General features: G+C 35.7%; 1 protein-coding gene across 1 annotated transcript in view; it reads left to right on the top strand.

Moving 5' to 3' along the window:
• LOC125663893 (uncharacterized) overlaps window positions 1–22824 on the top strand; it is a 54803-nt gene that overhangs the window by 11611 nt on the left and 20368 nt on the right. Inside the window, exons 5-23 of the mRNA XM_056160389.1 lie at window positions 793–1105; window positions 4188–4363; window positions 4560–4691; window positions 5575–5741; window positions 6360–6553; window positions 8214–8474; window positions 9081–9181; window positions 9675–9902; window positions 13722–13881; window positions 17226–17492; window positions 17728–17922; window positions 18230–18386; window positions 18706–18976; window positions 19347–19430; window positions 19655–19727; window positions 20398–20510; window positions 20630–20786; window positions 21403–21651; window positions 22084–22278. Coding sequence (XP_056016364.1) covers window positions 793–1105; window positions 4188–4363; window positions 4560–4691; window positions 5575–5741; window positions 6360–6553; window positions 8214–8474; window positions 9081–9181; window positions 9675–9902; window positions 13722–13881; window positions 17226–17492; window positions 17728–17922; window positions 18230–18386; window positions 18706–18976; window positions 19347–19430; window positions 19655–19727; window positions 20398–20510; window positions 20630–20786; window positions 21403–21651; window positions 22084–22278 — 3493 coding nt within the window. The remainder of the gene's footprint in view (window positions 1–792; window positions 1106–4187; window positions 4364–4559; window positions 4692–5574; window positions 5742–6359; window positions 6554–8213; window positions 8475–9080; window positions 9182–9674; window positions 9903–13721; window positions 13882–17225; window positions 17493–17727; window positions 17923–18229; window positions 18387–18705; window positions 18977–19346; window positions 19431–19654; window positions 19728–20397; window positions 20511–20629; window positions 20787–21402; window positions 21652–22083; window positions 22279–22824) is intronic.

Here is a 22824-nt window from a genome sequence, read left to right as displayed (position 1 = left end):
AAATTGATTGTAATTTGACTATCTCATGATTGGTACTTGTGATTGGTACGTGGATAAAAACCAATTGATTGAACATCAACAGAATTTAACCTGAACAAATGTTTTAATAGTTGTTACAATAATGAGCAATGAGCACTATTGATATATTGATATATATACACATGTAATTAATTTGGCTAATTAGATAATACTGGGTTGTATTAACTACTCTTTGAAGACAGTATCTATGAAAAAAGGGAGAACTATGCTATGCCTAATAGACTTTAGTGTACACTCTGGTATTCTTCAGAAACACAATGCTGTAGATTGCGAATGTTTGAAGGCGATTAACCTTACAATGGTTTCTGAATTTTGTCAGGGGTCAGTAGTTGTGGAGTAAGCTTATATCACATCTATAGCAGGATTTACAATGTAATTCAGCAGTAGTTCCACTGGTAATCCTCTCTTGCCTTTGATTGTATTTTTTATTTTTCTTATTTTTTAATGTTCATTTTCAACAGTACTAAAAGAGTTGTCATCTCGAGAATTAAGGTCTCAATAATCTGAGTCATGTTTTTAATGAACTTCTTAGAAAAACAAAGATAAATTTGATTCCCAGCTTTATGTGTACTTAGAAGTATCAATAAAAAGACTTAGGTTTTAATAATTCAATATCACTGGATCCTTTTCCACATACTTGAACACATAAGTCTATAATCTCTCTTTCCAGCTTGGAGGAGAATTTTTAGGTCACCTGAGTCAATCATGGGCCTCTTATTTATCAATGATTTTAATTGTTGCCTTTTTTGACAGATTAGGGAGCATTATCTAAAGATGAGGCCCGTGGAGGCTCTGAGGGAAATCTTTGATAAATACCACACTCTCTGCTGTTCGGTGGCGGCCCCTTCATCTCGGATGGAGATGCGAAACTTCACCAGGTTTACAGACACCATTAATGGCTTCTTGCAGGCAGTCACCTCGGATAGCTTCGGCCGTAACCTGTTTCACATCGCCATCTGTATCAGTCAGACAGAAGTAGAGGCTGTTCACAGACAGTTCTTGACTGAGGCGACTAAGCCGAAGGAGGTACCTGTTACTGTGAAAAAGAAACCTCCACCTACAAAAGGTGGGTACAGCTACATAATGTCAATGGAAGAAATAAAGATCATAAGTTTGTTGAAATATGAGGGAAAAAATAGATAGGACTTAAAAACCACATATGGTGGGTAAATTTTCTCATCTGATGCTCTAGAACCAGATAATGAAAATGATGATTCATTATTTGTTGTTTTATTTTGTAGAATCTGTTGTCAGACTGTTAAAGACTTTTCCTTGTTGTTTTATTTTGTAGAATCTGTTGTCAGACTGCTAAAGACTTCTCTTTGTTGTTTTATTTTGTAGAATCTGTTGTCAGACTCCTGAAGACTTCTCTTTGTTGTTTTATTTTGTAGAATCTGTTGTCAGACTGTTAAAGACTTTTCTTTGTTGTTTTATTTTGTAGAATCTGTTGTCAGACTGTTAAGAACTTTTCTTGTTGTTGTATTTTGTAGAATCTGTTGTAAGACTGTTAAGAACTTTTCTTGTTGTTTTATTTTGTAGAATCTGTTGTCAGACTGATAAATACTTTTCTTTGTTGTTTTATTTTGTAGAATCTGTTGTCAGACTACCGAAGACATTTATTGTTGTTTTATTTTGTAGAATCTGTTGTCAGACTGTTAAAGACTTCTCTTTGTTGTTTTATTTTGTAGAATCTGTTGTCAGACTGTTAAAGACTTCTCTTTGTTGTTTTATTTTGTAGAATCTGTTGTCAAACTGTTTAAGTCTTTACCTTGTTGTTTTATTTTGTAGAATCTATTGTCAGACTGTTCAAGACTTTTCTTGTTTTATTTTGTAGAGTCTGTTGTCAAACTGTTAAAAACTTTTCCTTGTTGTTTTATTTTATAGAATCTGTTGTCAGACTGCTGAAGACATTTATTGTTGTTTTATTTTGTAGAATCTGTTGTCAGACTGTTCCAAGACTTTTTTTGTTGTTCTATTTTGTAGAATCTGATGTCAGACTGTTCAAGACTTTTCTTGTTATACCCCCCGCAACAAGTTGGGGGGGTATACTGGAATCGGGTTGTCCGTCTGTCTGTCCGTCCGTCCGTCTGTAGACGCAATAGTTTCCGGGCTCTAAAGCATTATCCTTTCCACCTACCGTCACCATATCATATATATGGACTACGCATGGGATGAAGATGTTCCCTATCGATTTTGGGGTCAAAAGGTCAAAGGTCAAGCGCACTGGACATCGAAGTAGTAATATGGTTTCTGGGCTCTAAAGCGTTATCCTTTCCACCTACAGTCACCATATCATACATATGGACTACCCATGGGATGAAGATGTTCCCTATAGATTTTGGGGTCAAAAGGTCAAAGGTCAAGTGCACTGGACATCGAAGTAGCAATATGGTTTCCGGGCTCTAAAGCGTTATCCTTTCCACCTACAGTCACCATATCATACATATGGACTACCCATGGGATGAAGATGTTCCCTATTGATTTTGGGGTCAAAAGGTCAAAGGTCAAGTGCACTGGACATCGAAGTAGCAATATGGTTTCCGGGCTCTAAAGTGTTATCCTTTCCACCTACAGTCACCATATCATACATATGGACTACCCATGGGATGAAGATGTTCCCTATCGATTTTGGGGTCAAAAGGTCAAAGGTCACGTGCACTGGACATCAAAGTAGCAATATGGTTTCCATTTAAATTCTTTAACGGTTTTTTTCATCGCATGGAGATGCTGTGTTCCTAGATACCTTTTGGATCATAATACTGAAGTTTTACCTATTACCAACACCCTTTGGGAGATTGGGGTAAGCGGGGGGTATTCTTAGTGAGCATTGCTCACAGTACCTCTTGTTTTATTTTGTAGAATCTGTTGTTAGACTGTTAAGGACTTTTCTTGTTGTTTTATTTTGTAGAATCTGTTGTCAGACTGTTAAAGACTTTTCTTGTTGTTTTATTTTGTAGAATCTGTTGTCAGACTGATAAGAACTTTTCTTGTTGTTTTATTTTGTAGAATCTGTTGTCAGACCGTTAAAGACTTTTCTTTGTTGTTTTATTTTGTAGAATCTGTTGTCAAACTGTTAAAATCTTTTCCTTGTTGTTTTATTTTGTAGAATCTGTTGTCAGACTGTTAAAGACTTTTCTTGTTGTTCTATTTTGTAGAATCTGATGTCAGACTGTTAAAGACTTTTCCTTGTTGTTTTATTTTGTAGAATATGTTGTCAGACTGTTCAAGACTTTGTTTGTTGTTTTATTTTGTAGAATCTGTTGTCAGACTGTTAAAGACATTCTTTCTTGTTTTATTTTGTAGAATCTGTTGTCAGACTGTTAAAGACTTCTCTTTGTTGTTTTATTTTGTAGAATCTGTTGTCAAACTGTTTAAGTCTTTTCCTTTTTGTTTTTATTTTGTAGAATCTGTTGTCAAACTGTTAAAATCTTTTCCTTGTTGTTTTATTTTGTAGAATCTGTTGTCAGACTGCTAAAGACATTTATTGTTGTTTTATTTTGTAGAATCTGTTGTCAAACTGTTAAAATCTTTTCCTTGTTGTTTTATTTTGTAGAATCTGTTGTCAGACTGCTGAAGACATTTATTGTTGTTTTATTTTGTAGAATCTGTTGTCAGACTGTTAAAGACTTTTCTTGTTGTTCTATTTTGTAGAATCTGATGTCAGACTGTTAAAGACTTTTCCTTGTTGTTTTATTTTGTAGAATATGTTGTCAGACTGTTCAAGACTTTGTTTGTTGTTTTATTTTGTAGAATCTGTTGTCAGACTGTTAAAGACATTCTTTCTTGTTTTATTTTGTAGAATCTGATGTCAGACTGTTAAAGACTTCTCTTTGTTGTTTTATTTTGTAGAATCTGTTGTCAAACTGTTTAAGTCTTTTCCTTTTTGTTTTTATTTTGTAGAATCTGTTGTCAAACTGTTAAAAACTTTTCCTTGTTGTTTTATTTTGTAGAATCTGTTGTCAGACTGTTAAAGACTTTTCTTGTTGTTTTATTTTGTAGAATCTGTTGTCAGACTGTTAAAGACTTTTCTTCTTGTTTTATCTTGTAGAATCTTTTGTTAGACTACTAAAGACATTTATTGTTGTTTTATTTTTGTAGAATCTGTTGTCAGACTGTTCAAGACTTTTCCTTGTTGTTTTATTTTGTAGAATCTGTTGTCAGACTCCTGAAGACTTACCTTGACAAATGTCAGAGCCAAGGTGTGCTTACACTGAAAACTTTGGATCACATTGAGGAGAGAATGGTGGACCATTTTGAATTTGATTCATTTCTGGCTATGGGATATGGACGCTTCTTAGAATTTCTTCAGAAGGAGGCCAAACAAGTAATACATGTATTTCGCAACGTGCTATAAATGTTGTTTGGTCAAGAGTAAATTCAGTTTATTGTTTTTGTTTATTTTAAATATAGATTTTTCAAAGTCATAAAATCTGCTATGGTATACTCATGTGAAATATGAACAAAACTTATCTTCAGCCGATATTTGTGTTAGTAGTTCTTTGTAAATGTGTATTTTATAGGAATTAGATGACTGTGGGGGGACCAGTTTAGGGTCCGGCGGGGGTCACAGTGATGCTGCTGGAGGATATCTGCCAACACTTACTCATGTCCTGGAGTTTATCCATCAGTGTAAACAGGCAAACCTCACACAGGTAAGTAGAATCGATTGGGGGAAGGAGGGGGAATTGCATCAGAGTGCAAATACAAAACATGATGAGGCTTCTATTGCCAAATATTGCAACCAAATATACAAACAACAGGATGGCTGAATTAATGATATGGAATTATTTCATTTCATTGGGGCTCAATTGTCATTCATTCTTCGTATTTCACGGATTTCAAACTACAACAGAATGTGTAATTTATATGATAAATCAAGACACCACAGTAGTTTTCATTTCATTTATTCTGCGGGATCTCTTTGTACCTCTGTTGTGTCTGCTTACTTTTAGTATTTGTACTCTGTAGTACATGTACACTGTAGCCTAAGGCCTATTTTATAGTAAACTGTAGCCTAAGGCCTATTCTGTAGTACACTGTAGCCTAAGGCCTATTCAGTAGTAAACTGAAGCCTAAGACCTATTTTGTAGTACACTGTAGCCTAAAAGCTACATGTATTCTGTAGTACACTGTAGCCTACAGCCTATTTTGTTGTACATTGTAGCCTAAGGCCTATTCTGTAGTATACTGTAGCCTAAGGCCTATTCTGTAGTAAACTGTAGCCTAAGACCTATTTTGTAGTAAACTGTAGCCTAAGACCTATTTTGTAGTACACTGTAGCCTAAGACCTATTCTGTTGTACACTGTAGCATAATAGCCTAAGGCCTATTCTGTAGTAAACTGTAGCCTAAGACCTATTCTGTAGTACACTGTAGCCTAAGGCCTATTCTGTAGTACTTTGTAGCCTAAGGCCTATTCTGTAGTACTTTGTAGTCTGAGGCCTATTCTGTAGTACTTTCTAGCCTAAAACCTATTCTGTAGTTGACTGACAGTCTAAAACCTATTTTGTAGTACAATGTGGTGATATTTTTTCAGGAGGAGATGATACAGCAGGCATTATGTCACCAGTTTTCTGTAAAAGATGTCAAGCAACTTGGGCATGGGACTGCTTCACGCTTGATTGGATTGGCTGACCGTCCAGGGAGACACGTGGCTAATCAGCACTGTGTGATGTATGAAGCAGCTGTAATTCCCCCAGAGAGGTAACACGATTATTGTTCATGGTACAGATTCTGTAAATGTAATGTACAGTGACTGCAGTTTAAAATGCATGTACTGTAAGCACGGAAATTTATGCATGTATGTAAATGCACTAAACATGAAATTGAAATGATAAAATGATACAATGACATATCTTATTCAGAGTAATGCCTGAAACACCTAACTTAATGATTCAGTAAAATGTGATAAAGAGCTCATGTGTTTTGTCTAAATATCCCCTGCATATCATTTGCTTGTGTAATGCAGTTTGCAACAAAATATGTACCTTAACACTGTAGAGATTGTACCCACAAGTGAGGTTTCTTTTATAAAATTGCCTAATTCAGAGCACCAGGGAAAATTAGAAAGTTTTGTGGGGTTTACTTTTTTTTTGGCACGGAGATGTTATTTAGAGAGATACCTGTATCATTATATAGCATTGCAAGTACTGGTCTTTCTCACAAAATGCAATTGTAAGCCCTTCTATAGTGTCAGAAGATTCTCTAATAAATGATAGGAATTTACTAGATGTGGCATGTTATAGAATATTTGCAGTGATGAAGGAAGCATATGGCACTTTTTAAATCCTGTTATATTATATACAATTTTCTGACATGCAGCTTTGAGGTGAAAGGTCAGACTGGAATTCTGGGACACCAGACAAAAGAGGCTGCCCTGGCTTGCTTGGATAACTGCCCTTTGTTGGAGAACATGGCTGATTGGAGTCAATGGAGTCAGGTGTTTGAACCACAGCTGGGAAAATTACGCGATTTCATCCAGAAATATGGAGAATTTCAACATTGGCCAATAGAGGGTATGTAAGGGAGAAAAATAAGCTAAGTTAGGCCCCAAAAAATTAATTACTTGGTTCTCGGGCCAGTTTTGTCAAAAATAAATGAGGGAGGGAGGCCTTTTTTTTTCCTTTTTACCTCATAAAAAACAGACTAGGGATTTCTTTTTTTTATTTTATTTCAAAACTCCCATTTTTTTTTAATCCATTGCTCAATACACATTGAAAGAAATTAAGAACATTATTTCCTTCTCTTCTTGTTTCTCTTGCATTTTCTACATTCATTCTTTTTGTGTGGCAATTGGTGATTTCACAAGTGAGATAAGCCCCTTCAATTTGCTCAACGGTGTTATCTGCACAGGAAAAGCATATTGGAGGGAACATATACGATATATACCAGTTTGCTCAGATTGTGTCAAAACCCAGGGAATCAGATAATGCGTTATCATTTCTGTTACATGTGTATGTTTACAAAATGGAGTTGACGGATGAAAACAACAATCTTATTTTTTATTGAAATGTGCATAATTGCTGTAAGCCTACATTGTATGTCATCTTTGTGTTTAAGGCGTAAATCACGTATCAAAACATGTCATTCAGATTTCAGCGTTTCTACTTTCGTTTTGATACGGTACTAAATTTTGCCGAGTTTGTTCAGTTTATTCCTGCACATACCGTCCTTTATCGTCATTTGGGCGAGGTACATTATCGATTATCTCTAGAAGTTGATCGTAAATCCCAAAACGTTCTCCAAAAATCGCCCATCTTTGTTTTTTAGACAAAATGTCGTGGCAAAGGCAACAACACGGGTTAGATATGGGGGCCGCCATTACTCAAACCAAGGCGCGATTTGATTGCACGTGTCTGTATCATCCAGACGTTTGTCAAACTTTTACTGACGGGAGTCTCTAAAATGCGGTCGGGGTTTCCGGATGTTTTTTAGCACCTTACGAGCGCATGAGGGAAGTTTTATTTTATTCATTTCATGATAAAAATGGGTAATGCGCATTGTTAAAAGAGATGCGGGCGGGCCTGAGAACCAAGTAATTAATTTTTTTAGGCCTTATATCTCATTGTAAGCAAGATTTTCTGAAGTTAGGATTGTGGCTCATGGGCCTTTTCTTTTGTGGAGACCACTTGTCTCTGACTTTCAAACCTAGTGATCTGTTGATGATAGATAGATCAATATTTGTTAGATTGACTTTGATACAGTGATTCTAATTGGTTGAAAATCTAGTTGATACACATGCACTATGACATCATGCTATGGTATGGAACATTGTGTTAAAGAGTGTAACATAAAATCTAACATTTTCTTGGTTAACACCAGCAACATCGAAACTGGAGACCAACACCTTAAGGTTAAAATTGTGGAAGATTCTCACAAGTGGATACAATGTGGCATTCATTTGTGTCTGGACCTAAAGTTATAAACTAGAAGTTTTCTATTTGTTGGTTTATTGGAATGTTAACTTAAAAATTTAGCAGAGAACTTGTGCAGCGATACAGTATGAGTGTTGATGCAGTTTTATATATATCCTAATATCACTGTTTATTAAAGTTTACCCCAAAAGTTTAGGGTTCAAATTCTTTTTAGTTAAATGTACGCTGAAAGATAATGAGAGGAACTATTAGTTCATTGAATTCAAACATGCAATCAATTTCAACCTTCTAAATTTTACAGGTGGATCCAAAGTAATGAACACAGATTTTATAGCTTTGGAGAGCTCCCCTGGGGAGTACCTAAAGCTGGTCAGTAGTACCTCCCCTGAGAAGTTCTGTGCATCCGTCCAGGAGAGGGTTCCACGTGATGTCAGTGGACATCTGATGTCGATGGTGGTCTGGAACAAAGGCGTGGAGAACATCCCTATAGCACTGCTGGCCAATCATGTTCGGGAGGAATTGTTCAAAATGCATGGGGAGGCCTCAAAAGACTGTGTGCCAGGTATGGTGGGGAAGTCGTCAATGGCTTTGTCATGGAATTGTGTGTGATATTTATATGATATTGTTATGATTTGCATGTACTACGCTGAAATAGTAGTCAGGGTTTGATCCATGGTGGATGAGTTGGAGGGAAGTTCAATATGGGTCAAACCTTGACTAGTATTTCAGCGTAGTACATGCAAATCATAACACGATTGTTATCATTGTGCCGACTGTGTAGATAATTTAAATGAAATGACACAAACCTCAAATAAAATGACACAAACCTCAAATAAAATGACACAAACCTCAATATTATTAGTTAATGGTAAACTCTATAATTGATCATCTCTAAGAGTAGAGCTGCAGTAACATAATAAATAACGCATTTGCTTAGCAAGCGCACTGCCTGGAGTTTGAACCCTCAAATGAGCACATACTTTTTTATGTGTGAAAAGTTTGAAGAACACAAAGAAGAAAAATTACACAGAAGAAATAGTGATAGTGTACATTTATAAATAATTGTGCAGTATGCGAAAATAGTAGAGTATTGAATGCATAGGGACAAGCTGACAGGAAACATAATAATTATGTATTTTAGTACCGAGATTTGATTGATTTTTACCAGGAGCACCATCTGGTTGTCAGCCAAGGGAGGACACTGTTCACTTTGTTCGGGACTGCTTGTTGACTTTACCTGTCAAAACCTGTGCAATCCTGGCTTCTCAGGTACCATGAATGTTCAAGTACAAATCTCATCTCTTTTTCCCTACCAGTGTTAGCTTTGTGTGCTACATATCCACAAATTGTTCCCAAAACTTAATCAAGTCCTGTCAGTCATTACGCTTTGAATTCGAATGAAATCTGATGTGTAATAAGGGACTGTTTGATGATTACTGATAATTTTTGTATTATTCATAATGAAGTCAATCATTCATAAAGAAGTACAAACTGTAGAGAATTTATTTATGGGGGCAAGTTTTTTAATTTTAAAAAAGTGAGCATTCCATGGAGACTTGATTATTGATTTTAATAGTGGATAAGGAGTTTTTATTTTTTATTGAGTTAGTGGATAAAGAGTTCTTATTAGTTGTTGTTGATCAGTTTCTTTTGTTGGTATAGGATTCCAATATGTGGTGATGTCCATACCATTTGAACAGTGTAATTTTAACACCAAGAAAACTGAGTGATAATTTTAGTTGAAGTTGTGGTTGTGTTTTAGATGTTCCTGGAACCGCTAGGCCAGGTAATCGGACAATCCAAATCAAAGACCATGCTTCTCCAGTCATGTGTAACTGTGTCTCAATTAAACCGTCTGCAGCAGCTGGGCTGTCTGTTGGGTGTAGCTGAGTGGATGGACAGTATTCAAGGCCGATGTCGACCAACACCCACTTCTCTAGAGGAGGTGGCTCCAGAGTTTGCAGAGGAGTTCTTCAAAGATGAACCTGAGGTAATTTGTATCTCTGAAATACAGTCAAATATGGTTATGAGGAACAGGTACATGTATATTTTACTGTCATTCCAAAAACAGTGTGTCTGTTTGCGTGGAAACACTTGTGAATTGTCATATCACTTACTGATTGGCTGTTTGATTTCAATAAAGTGAGTTTGGATGACCACATTATGCCATTTTTTTCAATGTGGTTGGTTACTGAGAACAAATGTAAAACCTGTTTCATTCAACCAAAAATATTCATGTTCGATTAAGCAAAGTAACATGCTGTTTTTGGAATGATAGTATATATAATACAGTGAAGGGTCTTTGTTTTCTTTAACTTTATTATGTCTCCCCTCTTTCAGGGGGAGACATTATTTTTAGAGTTTCTGTCTGTCACAAAATCTTGTGAACGCTTCTCCTCTTATATGGCTTGTCGGATAGACTTAAAACTTTGTACAATGCTTCATTGCCATTTGTACATGTACATGTGCATATTGTCAGGACAGGAGGATCCAATTATTTTGCTAAAAGTTATAGTGGATCTAAGAGGGGTGGAGGATGTAAAATAGCTTGTGAATACTTCTCCTATATGGCTTATCAGATAGATTTGAAACTTTGTCGAATAGTGGATCCAAGAGGTGTGGAGGATGTGAAAATAGCTTAAGAACTATCCTCCTTTATGGCTTATCTGATAGACTTGACATTTTGCACAATACTTCAATGCCCTTTGCAGATATGCATATTATAGGGACAGTAGGATCCAATTGTTATCTTTAAAGTTATAGTGGATCTGAGGGGTGGAGGGTGTTCAATAGTTTGTGAGCACTTCTATGTGGCTTATCGGAGTTCATAATGGCTATGTCCCTGCTCATGCTTTCTCCTCCATATCATTCAGTACATTAAGGGGAGGAGGTTTTATTTAGAGCACTTCCAATTTTGGGAGCTGAGGAGACATCTGTTTTTCATAAAAACAATCTCTAGTGTTTTTAGCTCACCTGAACCGAAGGTTCAAGTGAGCTATTCTGATCACATTTTGTCCGGCGTCCGTCTGTCTGTCCGTCCGTCTGTCCGTCTGTTTGTCTGTCCGTCTGTCTGTAAACTTTTCACCTTTTTTGGCTTCTTCTCCAGAACCACTGGGCCAATTTCAACCTAACTTGGCCAAAAGCATCCTTGGGTGAAGGGCTTTTAAGTTTGTTCAAATGAAGGGCCATGTCCCTTTCAAAGGGGAGATAATCACAAAAATGCAAAAATAGGGTGGGGTCATTTAAAAATCTTCTTCTCAAGAACCACTAAGCCAGCTGAGATTTACATGAAAGCTTCCTGACATAGTGCAGATTCAAGTTTGTTCAAATCATGGCCCCCGGGGACAAGATGGGGCCCCAAGGGGGGGATCAAAGTTTTACACACAAATATATAGGGAAAAACTTTAAAAATCTTCTTCTCAAGAACCACTAAGCCAGAAAAGCTGAGATTTACATGAAAGCTTCCTGACATAATGCAGATTCAAGTTTGTTCAAATCATGGGCTCCGGGGGTTGGATGGGGCCACAATAGGGGATCAAAGTTTTACATACAAATATATAGGAAAAATCTTCTCAAGAACCACTGAGCCAGAAAAGCTGATTTTTACATGAAAACTTTCTGACATAGTGCAGATTCAAGTTTCTTCAAATCATGGGCTCCGGGGGTAGGATGGGGCCACAAGGGGGATCAAAGTTTTACATACAAATATATAGTTAAAATCTTTTTCTCAATAACCACTGAGTCAGAAAAGCTGATATTTACAAGAAAACTTTCTGACATAGTGCAGATTCAAGTTTGTTCAAATCATGGTCCCCGGGGGGTAGGATGGGGCCACAAGTGGGGGGGGGGGTCCAAAGTTTTACATACAAATATAGAAAAAAGCTTTAAAAGAACCATTGGGCCAAAGAAGTTGACATTTACATGAAAGCTTTCTGACATAGTGTAGATTCAAGTTTGCAAAGGGTAGTTTGGGCCATAATAGGGACCAAGGTTTTACATGCAAATATATATGGAAAGTCTTCAGATATGGGCCAAGGTGACTCAGGTGAGCGATGTGGCCCATGGGCCTCTTGTTAGCATATAGTCTGAAAAATATGTAGAGGTACAATTTCTGTATTCAGCTTTTGAAAAGACATCTATGGTTAAACCTCATTATTTTGAACTTATTAGGGCTGAAAAAACTTCAAGATATCTGAGGGTTTAAGATACTGAGATTAAAATACATAAAGAAAATGTTTTGGCGACTTCCAGCTCACTTCGACATATCCATGGAATATCGAACTGGTCACGGTAGCTCAGTGGTAGAGCATTCGCTTCGTAACTGGAAGGTCGCGTCAAACCTAAGACATTAACATAAGTAGAGATTGCTTCTTTGCCAAACGCTCAGCATCTAGAAGTGAGAATCATGAGTCTATTGGATATGACCTTAAAACGGAGGTCCCGTGTTGCAACAGGCATTGACATATTAAAGAACCCTCACTGCTACAGTCCTGAGCACTAAGCATAGGTCTAAATTTGTGGTACTTCACCTACAGCTGGTGTCGTCTCAATATGAGTGAAAATTTTCAACAGGACACAAACAATCAATCGAGATATTGATGTTCAAGATACAGAAGTTCAACTGTATTTGTTGCATGATTTACAGGTACACATTTAACAACCAGGGATGTTGATTTCTTTGTTGCATGATTTACAGGTACGCATTTAACACCCAGGGATGTTGATTTCTTTGTTGCATGATTTACAGGTACGCATTTAACACCCAGGGATGTTGATTTCTTTGTTGCATGATTTACAGGCACACATTTAACACCCAGGGATGTTGATTTCTTTGTTGCATGATTTACAGGTACACATTTAACACCCAGGGATGTTGATTTCTTTGTTGCATGATTTACAGGTACACATTTAACACCCAGGGATGTTGATTTCTTTGTTGCATGATTTACAGGTACACATTTAACACCCAGGGATGTTGATTTCTTTGTTGCATGATTTACAGGTACACATTTAACACCCAGGGATGTTGATTTCTTTGTTGCATGATTTACAGGTACACATTTAACACCCAGGGATGTTGATTTCTTTGTTGCATGATTTACAGGTACACATTTAACACCCAGGGATGTTGATTTCTTTGTTGCATGATTTACGGGTACACATTTAACACCCAGGGATGTTGATTTCTTTGTTGCATGATTTACGGGTACACATTTAACACCCAGGGATGTTGATTTCTTTGTTGCATGATTTACGGGTACACATTTAACACCCAGGGATGTTGATTTCTTTGTTGCATGATTTACGGGTACACATTTAACACCCAGGGATGTTGATTTCTTTGTTGCATGATTTACGGGTACACATTTAACACCCAGGGATGTTGATTTCTTTGTTGCATGATTTACGGGTACACATTTAACACCCAGGGATGTTGATTTCTTTGTTGCATGATTTACGGGTACACATTTAACACCCAGGGATGTTGATTTCTTTGTTGCATGATTTACGGGTACACATTTAACACCCAGGGATGTTGATTTCTTTGTTGCATGATTTACGGGTACACATTTAACACCCAGGGATGTTGATTTCTTTGTTGCATGATTTACGGGTACACATTTAACACCCAGGGATGTTGATTTCTTTGTTGCATGATTTACAGGTACACATTTAACACCCAGGGATGTTGATTTCTTTGTTGCATGATTTACAGGTACACATTTAACACCCAGGGATGTTGATTTCTTTGTTGCATGATTTACAGGTACACATTTAACACCCAGGGATGTTGATTTCTTTGTTGCAGATTATAGAGGACAGTGAGGATGAGGACAATTCATTAACCTCGTACTTATCAGATGTGGAGGTTGAGGCAGAGTTCAAAGTTCAGGAGGAAAAAGAGATGATTGTTGTTGATGGGTGTACAGAGCTTGAGGAGGATAAGGAAAAGAAAGAGTCCAGCATTGGTAACTAACTTTTACAGGTCATCTAAACAAAAACAGGAAATGGTCTATTCTGATCAAAAGTCTAACTGCTAGCTTCTTCTTAACTTTTATCTCTTTAGGTCTAACTTTATCTCTTTAGGTCTAACTTTATCTCTTTAGATCTAACTTTATCTCTTTAGATCTCACTTTATCTCTTTAGGTATAACTTTATCTCTTTAGATATAACTCTATCTCTTTAGATCTAACTTTATCTCTTTAGATCTAACTTTTATCTGTTTAGATCTAACTTTTATCTTTTATCTCTTTAGGTCTGACTTTATCTCTTTAAATATAACTTTTATCTCTTTAGATCTGACTCTATCTCTTTAGATCTAACTCTATCCCTTTATATCTAACTTTATCTCTTTAGATCTAACTTTTATCTCTTTAGATCTAACTTTTATCTCTCTAGGTCTAACTTTATCACTTTAAATATAACTTTTATCTCTTTATGTCTGACTCTATCTCTTTAGATCTAACTTTATCTCTTTAGATCTAACTTTATCTCTTTAGATCTAACTTTATCTCTTTAGATCTCACTTTATCTCTTTAGATCTAACTTTTATCTCTCTAGGTCTAACTTTATCACTTTAAATATAACTTTTATCTCTTTATGTCTGACTCTATCTCTTTAGATCTAACTTTATCTATTTAGATATAACTTTATCTCTTTAGATTTAACTTTATCTCTTTAGTTCTGACTGTGTCTCTTTAGATCTAACTTTATCTCTTTAGATATAACTTTATCTCTTTATATCTAACTTTTATCTCTTTAGGTCTGACTTTATCTCTTTAGATATAACTTTATCTCTTTAGATCTGACTTTATCTCTTTAGGTCTCACTTTATCTCTTTAGATATCACTTTATCTCTTTAGATATAACTTTATCTTTTTAGATCTAACTTTATCTCTTTAGATCTGTCTTTATCTCTTTAGGTCTAACTTTATCTCTTTAGATATAACTTTTATCTCTTTAGGTCTAACTTTTATCTCTTTAGATCTCACTTTATCTCTTTAGATCTCACTTTATCTCTTTAGATATAACTTTATCTCTTTAGATCTGACTCTATCTCTTTAGATCTAACTCTATCTCTTTATATCTAACTTTATCTCTTTAGATCTAACTTTTATCTCTTTAGATCTAACTTTATCTCTTTAGGTCTGACTTTATCACTTTAAATATAACTTTTATCTTTTTATGTCTGACTCTATCTCTTTAGATCTAACTCTATCTCTTTAGATATAACTTTATCTCTTTAGATTTAATTTTATCTCTTTAGGTCTGACTGTGTCTCTTTAGATCTAACTTTATCTCTTTAGATTTAACTTTATTTCTTTATATCTAACTTTTATTTCTTTAGATCTAACTTTTATTTCTTTAGATCTAACTTTTATCTCTTTAGATCTCACTTTATCTCTTTAGATCTAACTTTATCTCTTTAGGTCTAACTTTATCTCTTTAGATATAACTTTTATCTCTTTAGGTCTAACTTTATCTCTTTAGATCTCACTTTATCTCTTTAGATATAACTCTATCTCTTCAGGTCTGACTTTATCTCTTTAGATATAACTTTATCTCTTTAGATATAACTTTATCTCTTTAGGCCTAACTTTTTCTCTTTAGATCTCACTTTATCTCTTTAGATATAACTCTATCTCTTCAGGTCTGACTTTATCTCTTTAGGTCTAACTTTTTCTCTTTAGATCTAACTTTATCTCTTTAGATATAACTTTTATCTCTTTAGATATAACTTTATCTCTTTAGGTATAACTTTATCTCTTTAGATCTAACTTTTATCTCTTTATGTCTGACTCTATTTCTTTAGATATAACTTTATCTCTTTAGATTTAACTTTATCTCTTTAGGTCTGACTGTGTCTCTTTAGATCTAACTTTATCTCTTTAGATATAACTTTATCTCTTTAGATCTAACTTTTATCTCTTTAGGTCTCACTTTATCTCTTTAGATCTCACTTTATCTCTTTAGATATAACTTTATCTCTTTAGATCTAACCTTTATCTTTTTCTCTTTAGATCTAACTTTATCTCTTTAGGTATAACTCTATCTCTTTAGATCTCATTTTATCTCTTTAGGTCTAACTTTTTCTCTTTAGATCTAACTTTATCTATGCAGATTTCACTTTTCTGACATTATCACCAGTGTGAGACTGACATTACCCATGTGAGACAGACATGTGAGAAGTTTCTGAATTATACTGTTATGACATAAGTGATTATGATGTCCTGTATTTTCTATGATTTAAGTTACCTGTAGAAGTAAAATATTTTGTAATGTTTTCTTCAAAATTTCGATTTGATATAGCCTTAAGTTTTTAGGATACCTCAGGTAACCTATTGCAGTTGGTTGTTGTCCGTCATGCGTTAACGATTGAACATTTTTAACTTCTTGAAATCTACTATTCCAATTTTTTTTTCAAATTTGGTATGAAGCATCTTTTGGAACAAGGGGGACATAAATTGTAAAATTCAGGACTCCTACACCCTTGGGGCCCTAGGGATGGGGCAAAAACTGCCAAAAATTGACCAATTTTCAAAAATCTTTTTTCTACAACCGCACATGTGTGAGAAAAACTAAATGCAAAGTGATGTAGAGCAACAAGGCCTCTACTAAGATTGGAAAAAGTAGCATCTTCTTTAGTGCTATTGATACTAAATTGAAGCTAAATGGATATTTAGAAAGAGCAGGTAGTCCTTTACCAAAATAGTAAATTTGATGATCCCAGGGATAGGGGTTTTGGTATTAAGGTGGGACCAAAATGGTCTTATCAAATGTGTGAACAATAGAAATTTTTAACTTCTTCTTGATAAATACCTTTTCAATTCTTTTCAAATTTGGTATGCAGCATCTTTGGAACAAGGGGGACATACATTGTAAATTTCAGGACTCTTGAACAGGAATTGTTTTTCTAGATTTCATTGCCCTTGGAACTAGTGATACTTTTCACTAGTACTCAGGTGACCGATAAGGCCTGTAGGCCTCTTGTTTAGATTATACATGAAATGTAAACCATTTTTGGGTATGCTCTTTCTGACTATCTAATTAGTTTTTGTATTTGAATTCAAATGAGAATTTTGATGCTTTTTAAATCTTCTCAAAGCCTCCGAATTAATGCGCTAAACTGTGGATAAAATATGAGAAAAATAATCCTTCAGTATTTAACTATGTGGATTTTCCCTATCCCATGCTCATACTAATGAAGGATTCTATTTAGCTCTTTAGATCTAACTTTATCTCATTAGATTAGATCTCACTTTATATCTTTATCTCACTTTATCTCATTAGATCTCACTTTATATCTCATTAGATCTCACGTTAAAGTCAGACAGTCCTATTGACCTTCTCTCGCCTGAGGACAATGAAAGCAAGGTGCCATCATCAGTAACCATGGAGACGGACTTAGAGCAGGCTTGTCGGGAGATTGTGGACCGGATTAGACGGGACGAGTTTGGGATTGGGGTGGAGCTGAATGAAGATGGACAGCGGCTGATGAGAGTCCAGCAAGAGAGGCTTGGCCGAAGTCTGGACAGGCTGTCCAAAGACCTGTACAGCAAGGACACACACTTTGTACTTGGTGAGGTGGACAGGAAGTACTTTGTGCATAAAGCATTGATTGAAAAAAAAAATTCACATTTAAATGAAAAAAGAACAAAAGTAATAGTTTTAAGAGTGCATGATGGTTTTCTTGCTTTGAATAAATGTCACATGTTTTGAATATCAATTAGGTATTGACAAGATTGACTGCTTTTCAAATTGTTTCAAAGTAGTAACATGTCATAACTAACTATGGCACTGTATCTGTTTGGCAGAGCTGATACAGAATGCTGACGACAACAGCTACCCAGATGACTTACAGAAGAATGACTGTCCGTCTGTCCAGTTTGTCATGAGGCTGGACGGGGTGGTGGTCCTGAACAATGAGAATGGATTCCGAGAAAAGGACATTCGTGCTCTCTGTGACGTGGGAAGAAGTACCAAGGGAAAGCACAAGGCAGGGTATATTGGTAAGTAATACAAATCTGGTGTTCACAAGGTCTTAACACTGTAGATCATTTTATGTTGTGAGACCTTAGTGTCAAGATACAATGATGTATTTCTTCATGAGACATAACTTTCTTGAAAAAAATTATTTATTGCTTCAGTCTTCCCTCTTTTATTTCTGGATTTGACTCAACCTTCACTCTCTCAAAGTTTCATCAAGGTCCCTTGAACTTCGAGTTATCAAGAGTCACCAGTATGATTGTTGTCAAAAAGGACTTAACTTTTAATTGTTCAGAAAATGCTGATTGTGACAAATTTTTGCATTACCAGGTCAGAAAGGCATCGGATTTAAGTCCGTTTTCCGAGTGACAGATGGACCAGAAGTCCACTCTAATGGTTTTCACATCAAGTTTGATGTTCAGTCAGGACCAACGGGGTACATCCTACCTCACTGGGTGGAGGAGGACCGGTGGGAGGAAAACGAGGGGTATGTTCTTTCATTTCTCCATAGGATGAACTCATTTAAATCTCTGTCTCACTTTGTAGGCAATTGGAATAAAAGACATGTTTGGTATTGTATTTCTGATGGTTAATGTACAGTTGAGTTTTGTATTTCTGATGGTATATGTACAGTTGAGTATTGTATTTCTGATGGTTTTGTACAGTTGAGTATTTTATTTCTATTGATATAAGTACTGTTGAGTATTTTATTTCTATTGATATAAGTACTGTTGAGTATTTTATTTCTATTGATATAAGTACTGTTGAGTATTTTATTTCTGGTGATAAATATTTATGTCCTTCAGCTGGACGACAAAGATTGTGCTCCCCCTGAAGGAATCCATGAAGTCCCAAACAACCACCCTGGCAGCCCGATTCAACGACATCCATCCGTCCCTGCTGCTGTTCCTGAACCGTCTGCGACATATCACCATCGAGAACCGAGTGGAGAATTTTGTACAGGAAATACACAGGAGAGACCCTGGAGAGAATGTGGTGGAGATCACCCATAGCAACAAGGTGGACCGATGGCTAGTGGTCAAGAAACGGCTGGATGCCTCCAAAATATCATTGCAGGTCAGTGGTGTGAGCTAAATTTTGGTGGTTCACAACTCCTGTTATGAAGGGATTGAAGTTAAAGAAAATGTACAGTGTATGTGTGTTAATGTGCCGACTGTTTTACAACTGTGGATCACTGACTTATATGTACACGATCTTGCCAAGTTGGATTTATCAGCAAAAGACGATGTTCACAAATCTTTAATGTGTTCATTACTTTATTTAGAATTATTCCTGAGAAACTTGATTTTGTGTCAAAACTACTCTGCAGATTTTTACAAAAAATAAAGTTGTCATGAACAGAAAGTGATCAACAGTGTCTTCACTCATTCTGACGTCTCCTCTCTGTGTGTGTGGAGTTTACATAAATCGTTGAATTGTCTTGCAGGCCAAATCAGGTGTAGAGGTGGAGTCCACAGAGATTGCCCTGGCTTTTCCGCTCCGACCAGCAGGACAGAAGAAAGACAGCAAGGTACTGTTCGTTTGTCACAATCAGATTTATGTATATACTTATGTATGTAATGGAGTCAGAATTAAACAGTAAGATGTACACTGTAATAAGGCATCGTCAATTGATCTGAAATATGTTTTGTGTATGTACTTACGTATGTGATGGAATAAGAGATAAATGATACGATTTACTTAGTTCTAAAACTTTACTTATGGCAGTCTGCTGGTTTTCTTGTTATAATATAGTTTGTTCTGCCAAAGCAACCAGTGTTTGCCTTTCTTCCTCTCAGGAGTTATGGATTCCGGTTCATCATTCAAGGTAGGATTTCCACTTATTTAATGTACAGTATATGTATTTAATTATCATTATTAATTTTGATTTAGAGTTTATCTACGTTTATCGTTCACCAAGTGATTTTGATGTACCTTATTTCCGAGTTCAGTTATCTCCTTCTTCTGTAGGTGATTTTGACATTCCATTAATCTTAGTTTCATTTATGGTTGTATTTTACCCTAGGTGATTTTGACATTCCATTAATCTTAGTTTCATTTATGGTTGTATTTTACCCTAGGTGATTTTGACATTCCATTAATCTTAGTTTCATTTATCATTGTATTGTACCCTAGGTGATTTTGACATTCCATTAATCTTAGTTTCATTTATGGTTGTATTTTACCCTAGGTGATTTTGACATTCCATTAATCTTAGTTTCATTTATGGTTGTATTTTACCCTAGGTGATTTTGACATTCCATTAATCTTAGTTTCATTTATGGTTGTATTGTACCCTAGGTGATTTTGACATTCCATTAATCTTAGTTTCATTTATCGTTGTATTGTACCCTAGGTGATTTTGATGTTCGTTTGTCTTTGTTGCCTAGGTGATTTTGATGTTCATTTGAGTTTGTTGCCTAGGTGATTTTGATGTTCATTTGAGTTTGTTGCCTAGGTGATTTTGATGTTCATTTGAGTTTGTCTTTGTTGCCTAGGTGATTTTGATGTTCCGTCCAGTCGTGAGGATGTGGACAGAGACAGTCTGTGGAACCAGTGGCTTCGTAATGAAATCCACGTCCTCTTTATAGAAGCTCTGGATACATTCAAAGTATATGCTTTACAAAACTCATTCATGTGATTTATCAGTCATTTCATATCTAACTGTCTGTACATTTGATTAATTAATCATATTGTATTTAACTGTTTGTACATTTGATGAATTCACAGAGTCATGGAGACTTCACTAACATGGAGGCTGTGTCCGCCTTCCTGCAGTTTGTTCCTGTTGAGGATGAAATCATTGATTTCTTCAGACCAGTGGCCAATCAGATTCTACAGAAACTTCGAGCCAAGCAGTGCATCCCTACTCAACCCAACCAAAAAGGTAATTCAAGGGCTACAAGACCAGATTTGAAATATTGTCCGTTTAATATTTGGGAAGAACAATTTTGACCAATTTGTAGATAGGTAAGGAAATATATATATATATATATATAAAACAAAAGCAACAGAAATTACATATAAATACACCTAGCACTAAAACGACACCAAATCTACAAACATATTTACACCGCAGACTACTTGTTTTTGGTTTTTAAGTTTTCCAATCAATGCTACGAGTGGAGTGAATGAGGACATGTCCTACTCATCCAAAGATCTGATCCACAATCAAAATTTTACCATGATCATATATGTGTACTGAAAAGATAAATATATGGTATGATATGAAGTTTGTCTAAGCCTCGATGTAGTCTAGAAGAAAAACTGCATGAAAAATTGCAATTTTCATGTCAAAATACCAAACATTGCAGCAAACCATCATGTTTTTGACACTGTAATTCCTGTTTAATGTCATTTTGATCAAACTGAAAATAACAATTGAGTTACTTAATAGGAATTCTTGCAGAGAGCATAAATCATTTTTGAAAGAAAAGCATGAATGTCAATTATGGTGGGTAAATAGAGTCCTTATCATGTTTAGTTCGTTTGTTTATTAACAGGCCAGTGTTCGTGGAAAATTCCATCTCAGACAGTTACAGTGAAGGACCCGCGAATCCTGGAGGTTGTGACCTCTGACCTTCTGAAGGAGACTCTTAATCTTTTCTATCTCCACCGTGACGTGGCATCCATGTTAAATTCTACCCTGACCCAAAGTCTGGGTATAGAAGCTTTGAATACAGAGCACCTGCTTCTGATTGGGAAATCCTTACTGCAGCAGTGGTTATCCAACCCTGAAAATGACAACAAAGGTACAGAGATTTTACTATTTTGGGGGAAAAGAATGTTTCATAAATGTTGTCACCTATGCAGAAGAGATTGCTTTCTGACATCCACCCACAAATTTATTCCCACTTGTGATACACAATAGCTATTGATACATCATTTCCAAAATACAGCAATATTTAGGGTAAATTCTTTTGTCTCTGATGCATGTGAGGAAAGCAACACTCACACCTTTGAAAACGTCAAAGTTAGTTTGAAAATTCATACAAAGACATGAAAACACTAAGGGTATTTTCCATTTACCTGGTAAAACTGGCATTGACAGCATCAGCCAAGCTCAGAATAGAAATCATGTTTGTTACAGAGGATTTAATGATAAAAGTAAGCGTTGCCAAGTTTTTAACAATTTAACATAAATACAAAGCACCCTAGATCTCCTTTTTATCTCTGATGAACAGATAATGATATCCTTGTGACTGCTAAGTGGATGGCTTGTGTGTACAGAAGTCTGGATGAGTTTTCAGACAACCAGTCCATTTACGACAAACTGAAGGCCATGAAGATCATTCCATTGGCGAATTATCAGAGACAGTCTACAAACAACAGCACCATCTTTTTCCCTCTGTCTGAAAACACTGGGTTTAGTTATAATGGTAAGAAGAAATATGCTATGTGTTTACATTTTGTAGTGAAAAAAATTAAATGTTCGTCATTTCCCCTTTGAAACAAAATGCAGGAATGAAATACACATAGTTTGCCCTTGTATGCATGTGTGGGTATATAGCATATGTTATGGACACTGTTTCACCATATCAGTCTCGCACTTATGCTTTTTGATTCTGATTCAAAAGGTTACAGGTCAAGGTCACTGTTGATTAGTAGTAAGAGGGAAGACATTGTTTTTGTTATCATTAATACATTTATATTTATTACACAGTGTATTACTTGTACATATAACTTGAGGCATTTCCAGTTGCATGTTAATAAAACCTATATTGTTTATAAAAATGTCATTGTGGGGCAAAAACTATAAGATCATGGTGCTCGGTGATCATTTAAAGCACAAGTTACATACACTATAATGAGCACACTCTTCAATTTGAGTCAACTCACACAAACAAAATTTGGGAAATAACTTTGTGGAGAGAAATGGCAATGAAATTTTATGGGTCAGAGCTTTTTTCAGGTTAGTAGAAAAG

Source organism: Ostrea edulis, chromosome 1, assembly GCF_947568905.1.
Source record: "Ostrea edulis chromosome 1, xbOstEdul1.1, whole genome shotgun sequence".
Taxonomy (NCBI): domain Eukaryota; kingdom Metazoa; phylum Mollusca; class Bivalvia; order Ostreida; family Ostreidae; genus Ostrea; species Ostrea edulis.
The sequence above is the reverse complement of the archived record's forward strand: the minus strand, read 5'-3'. Positions and strand labels throughout refer to the sequence as shown.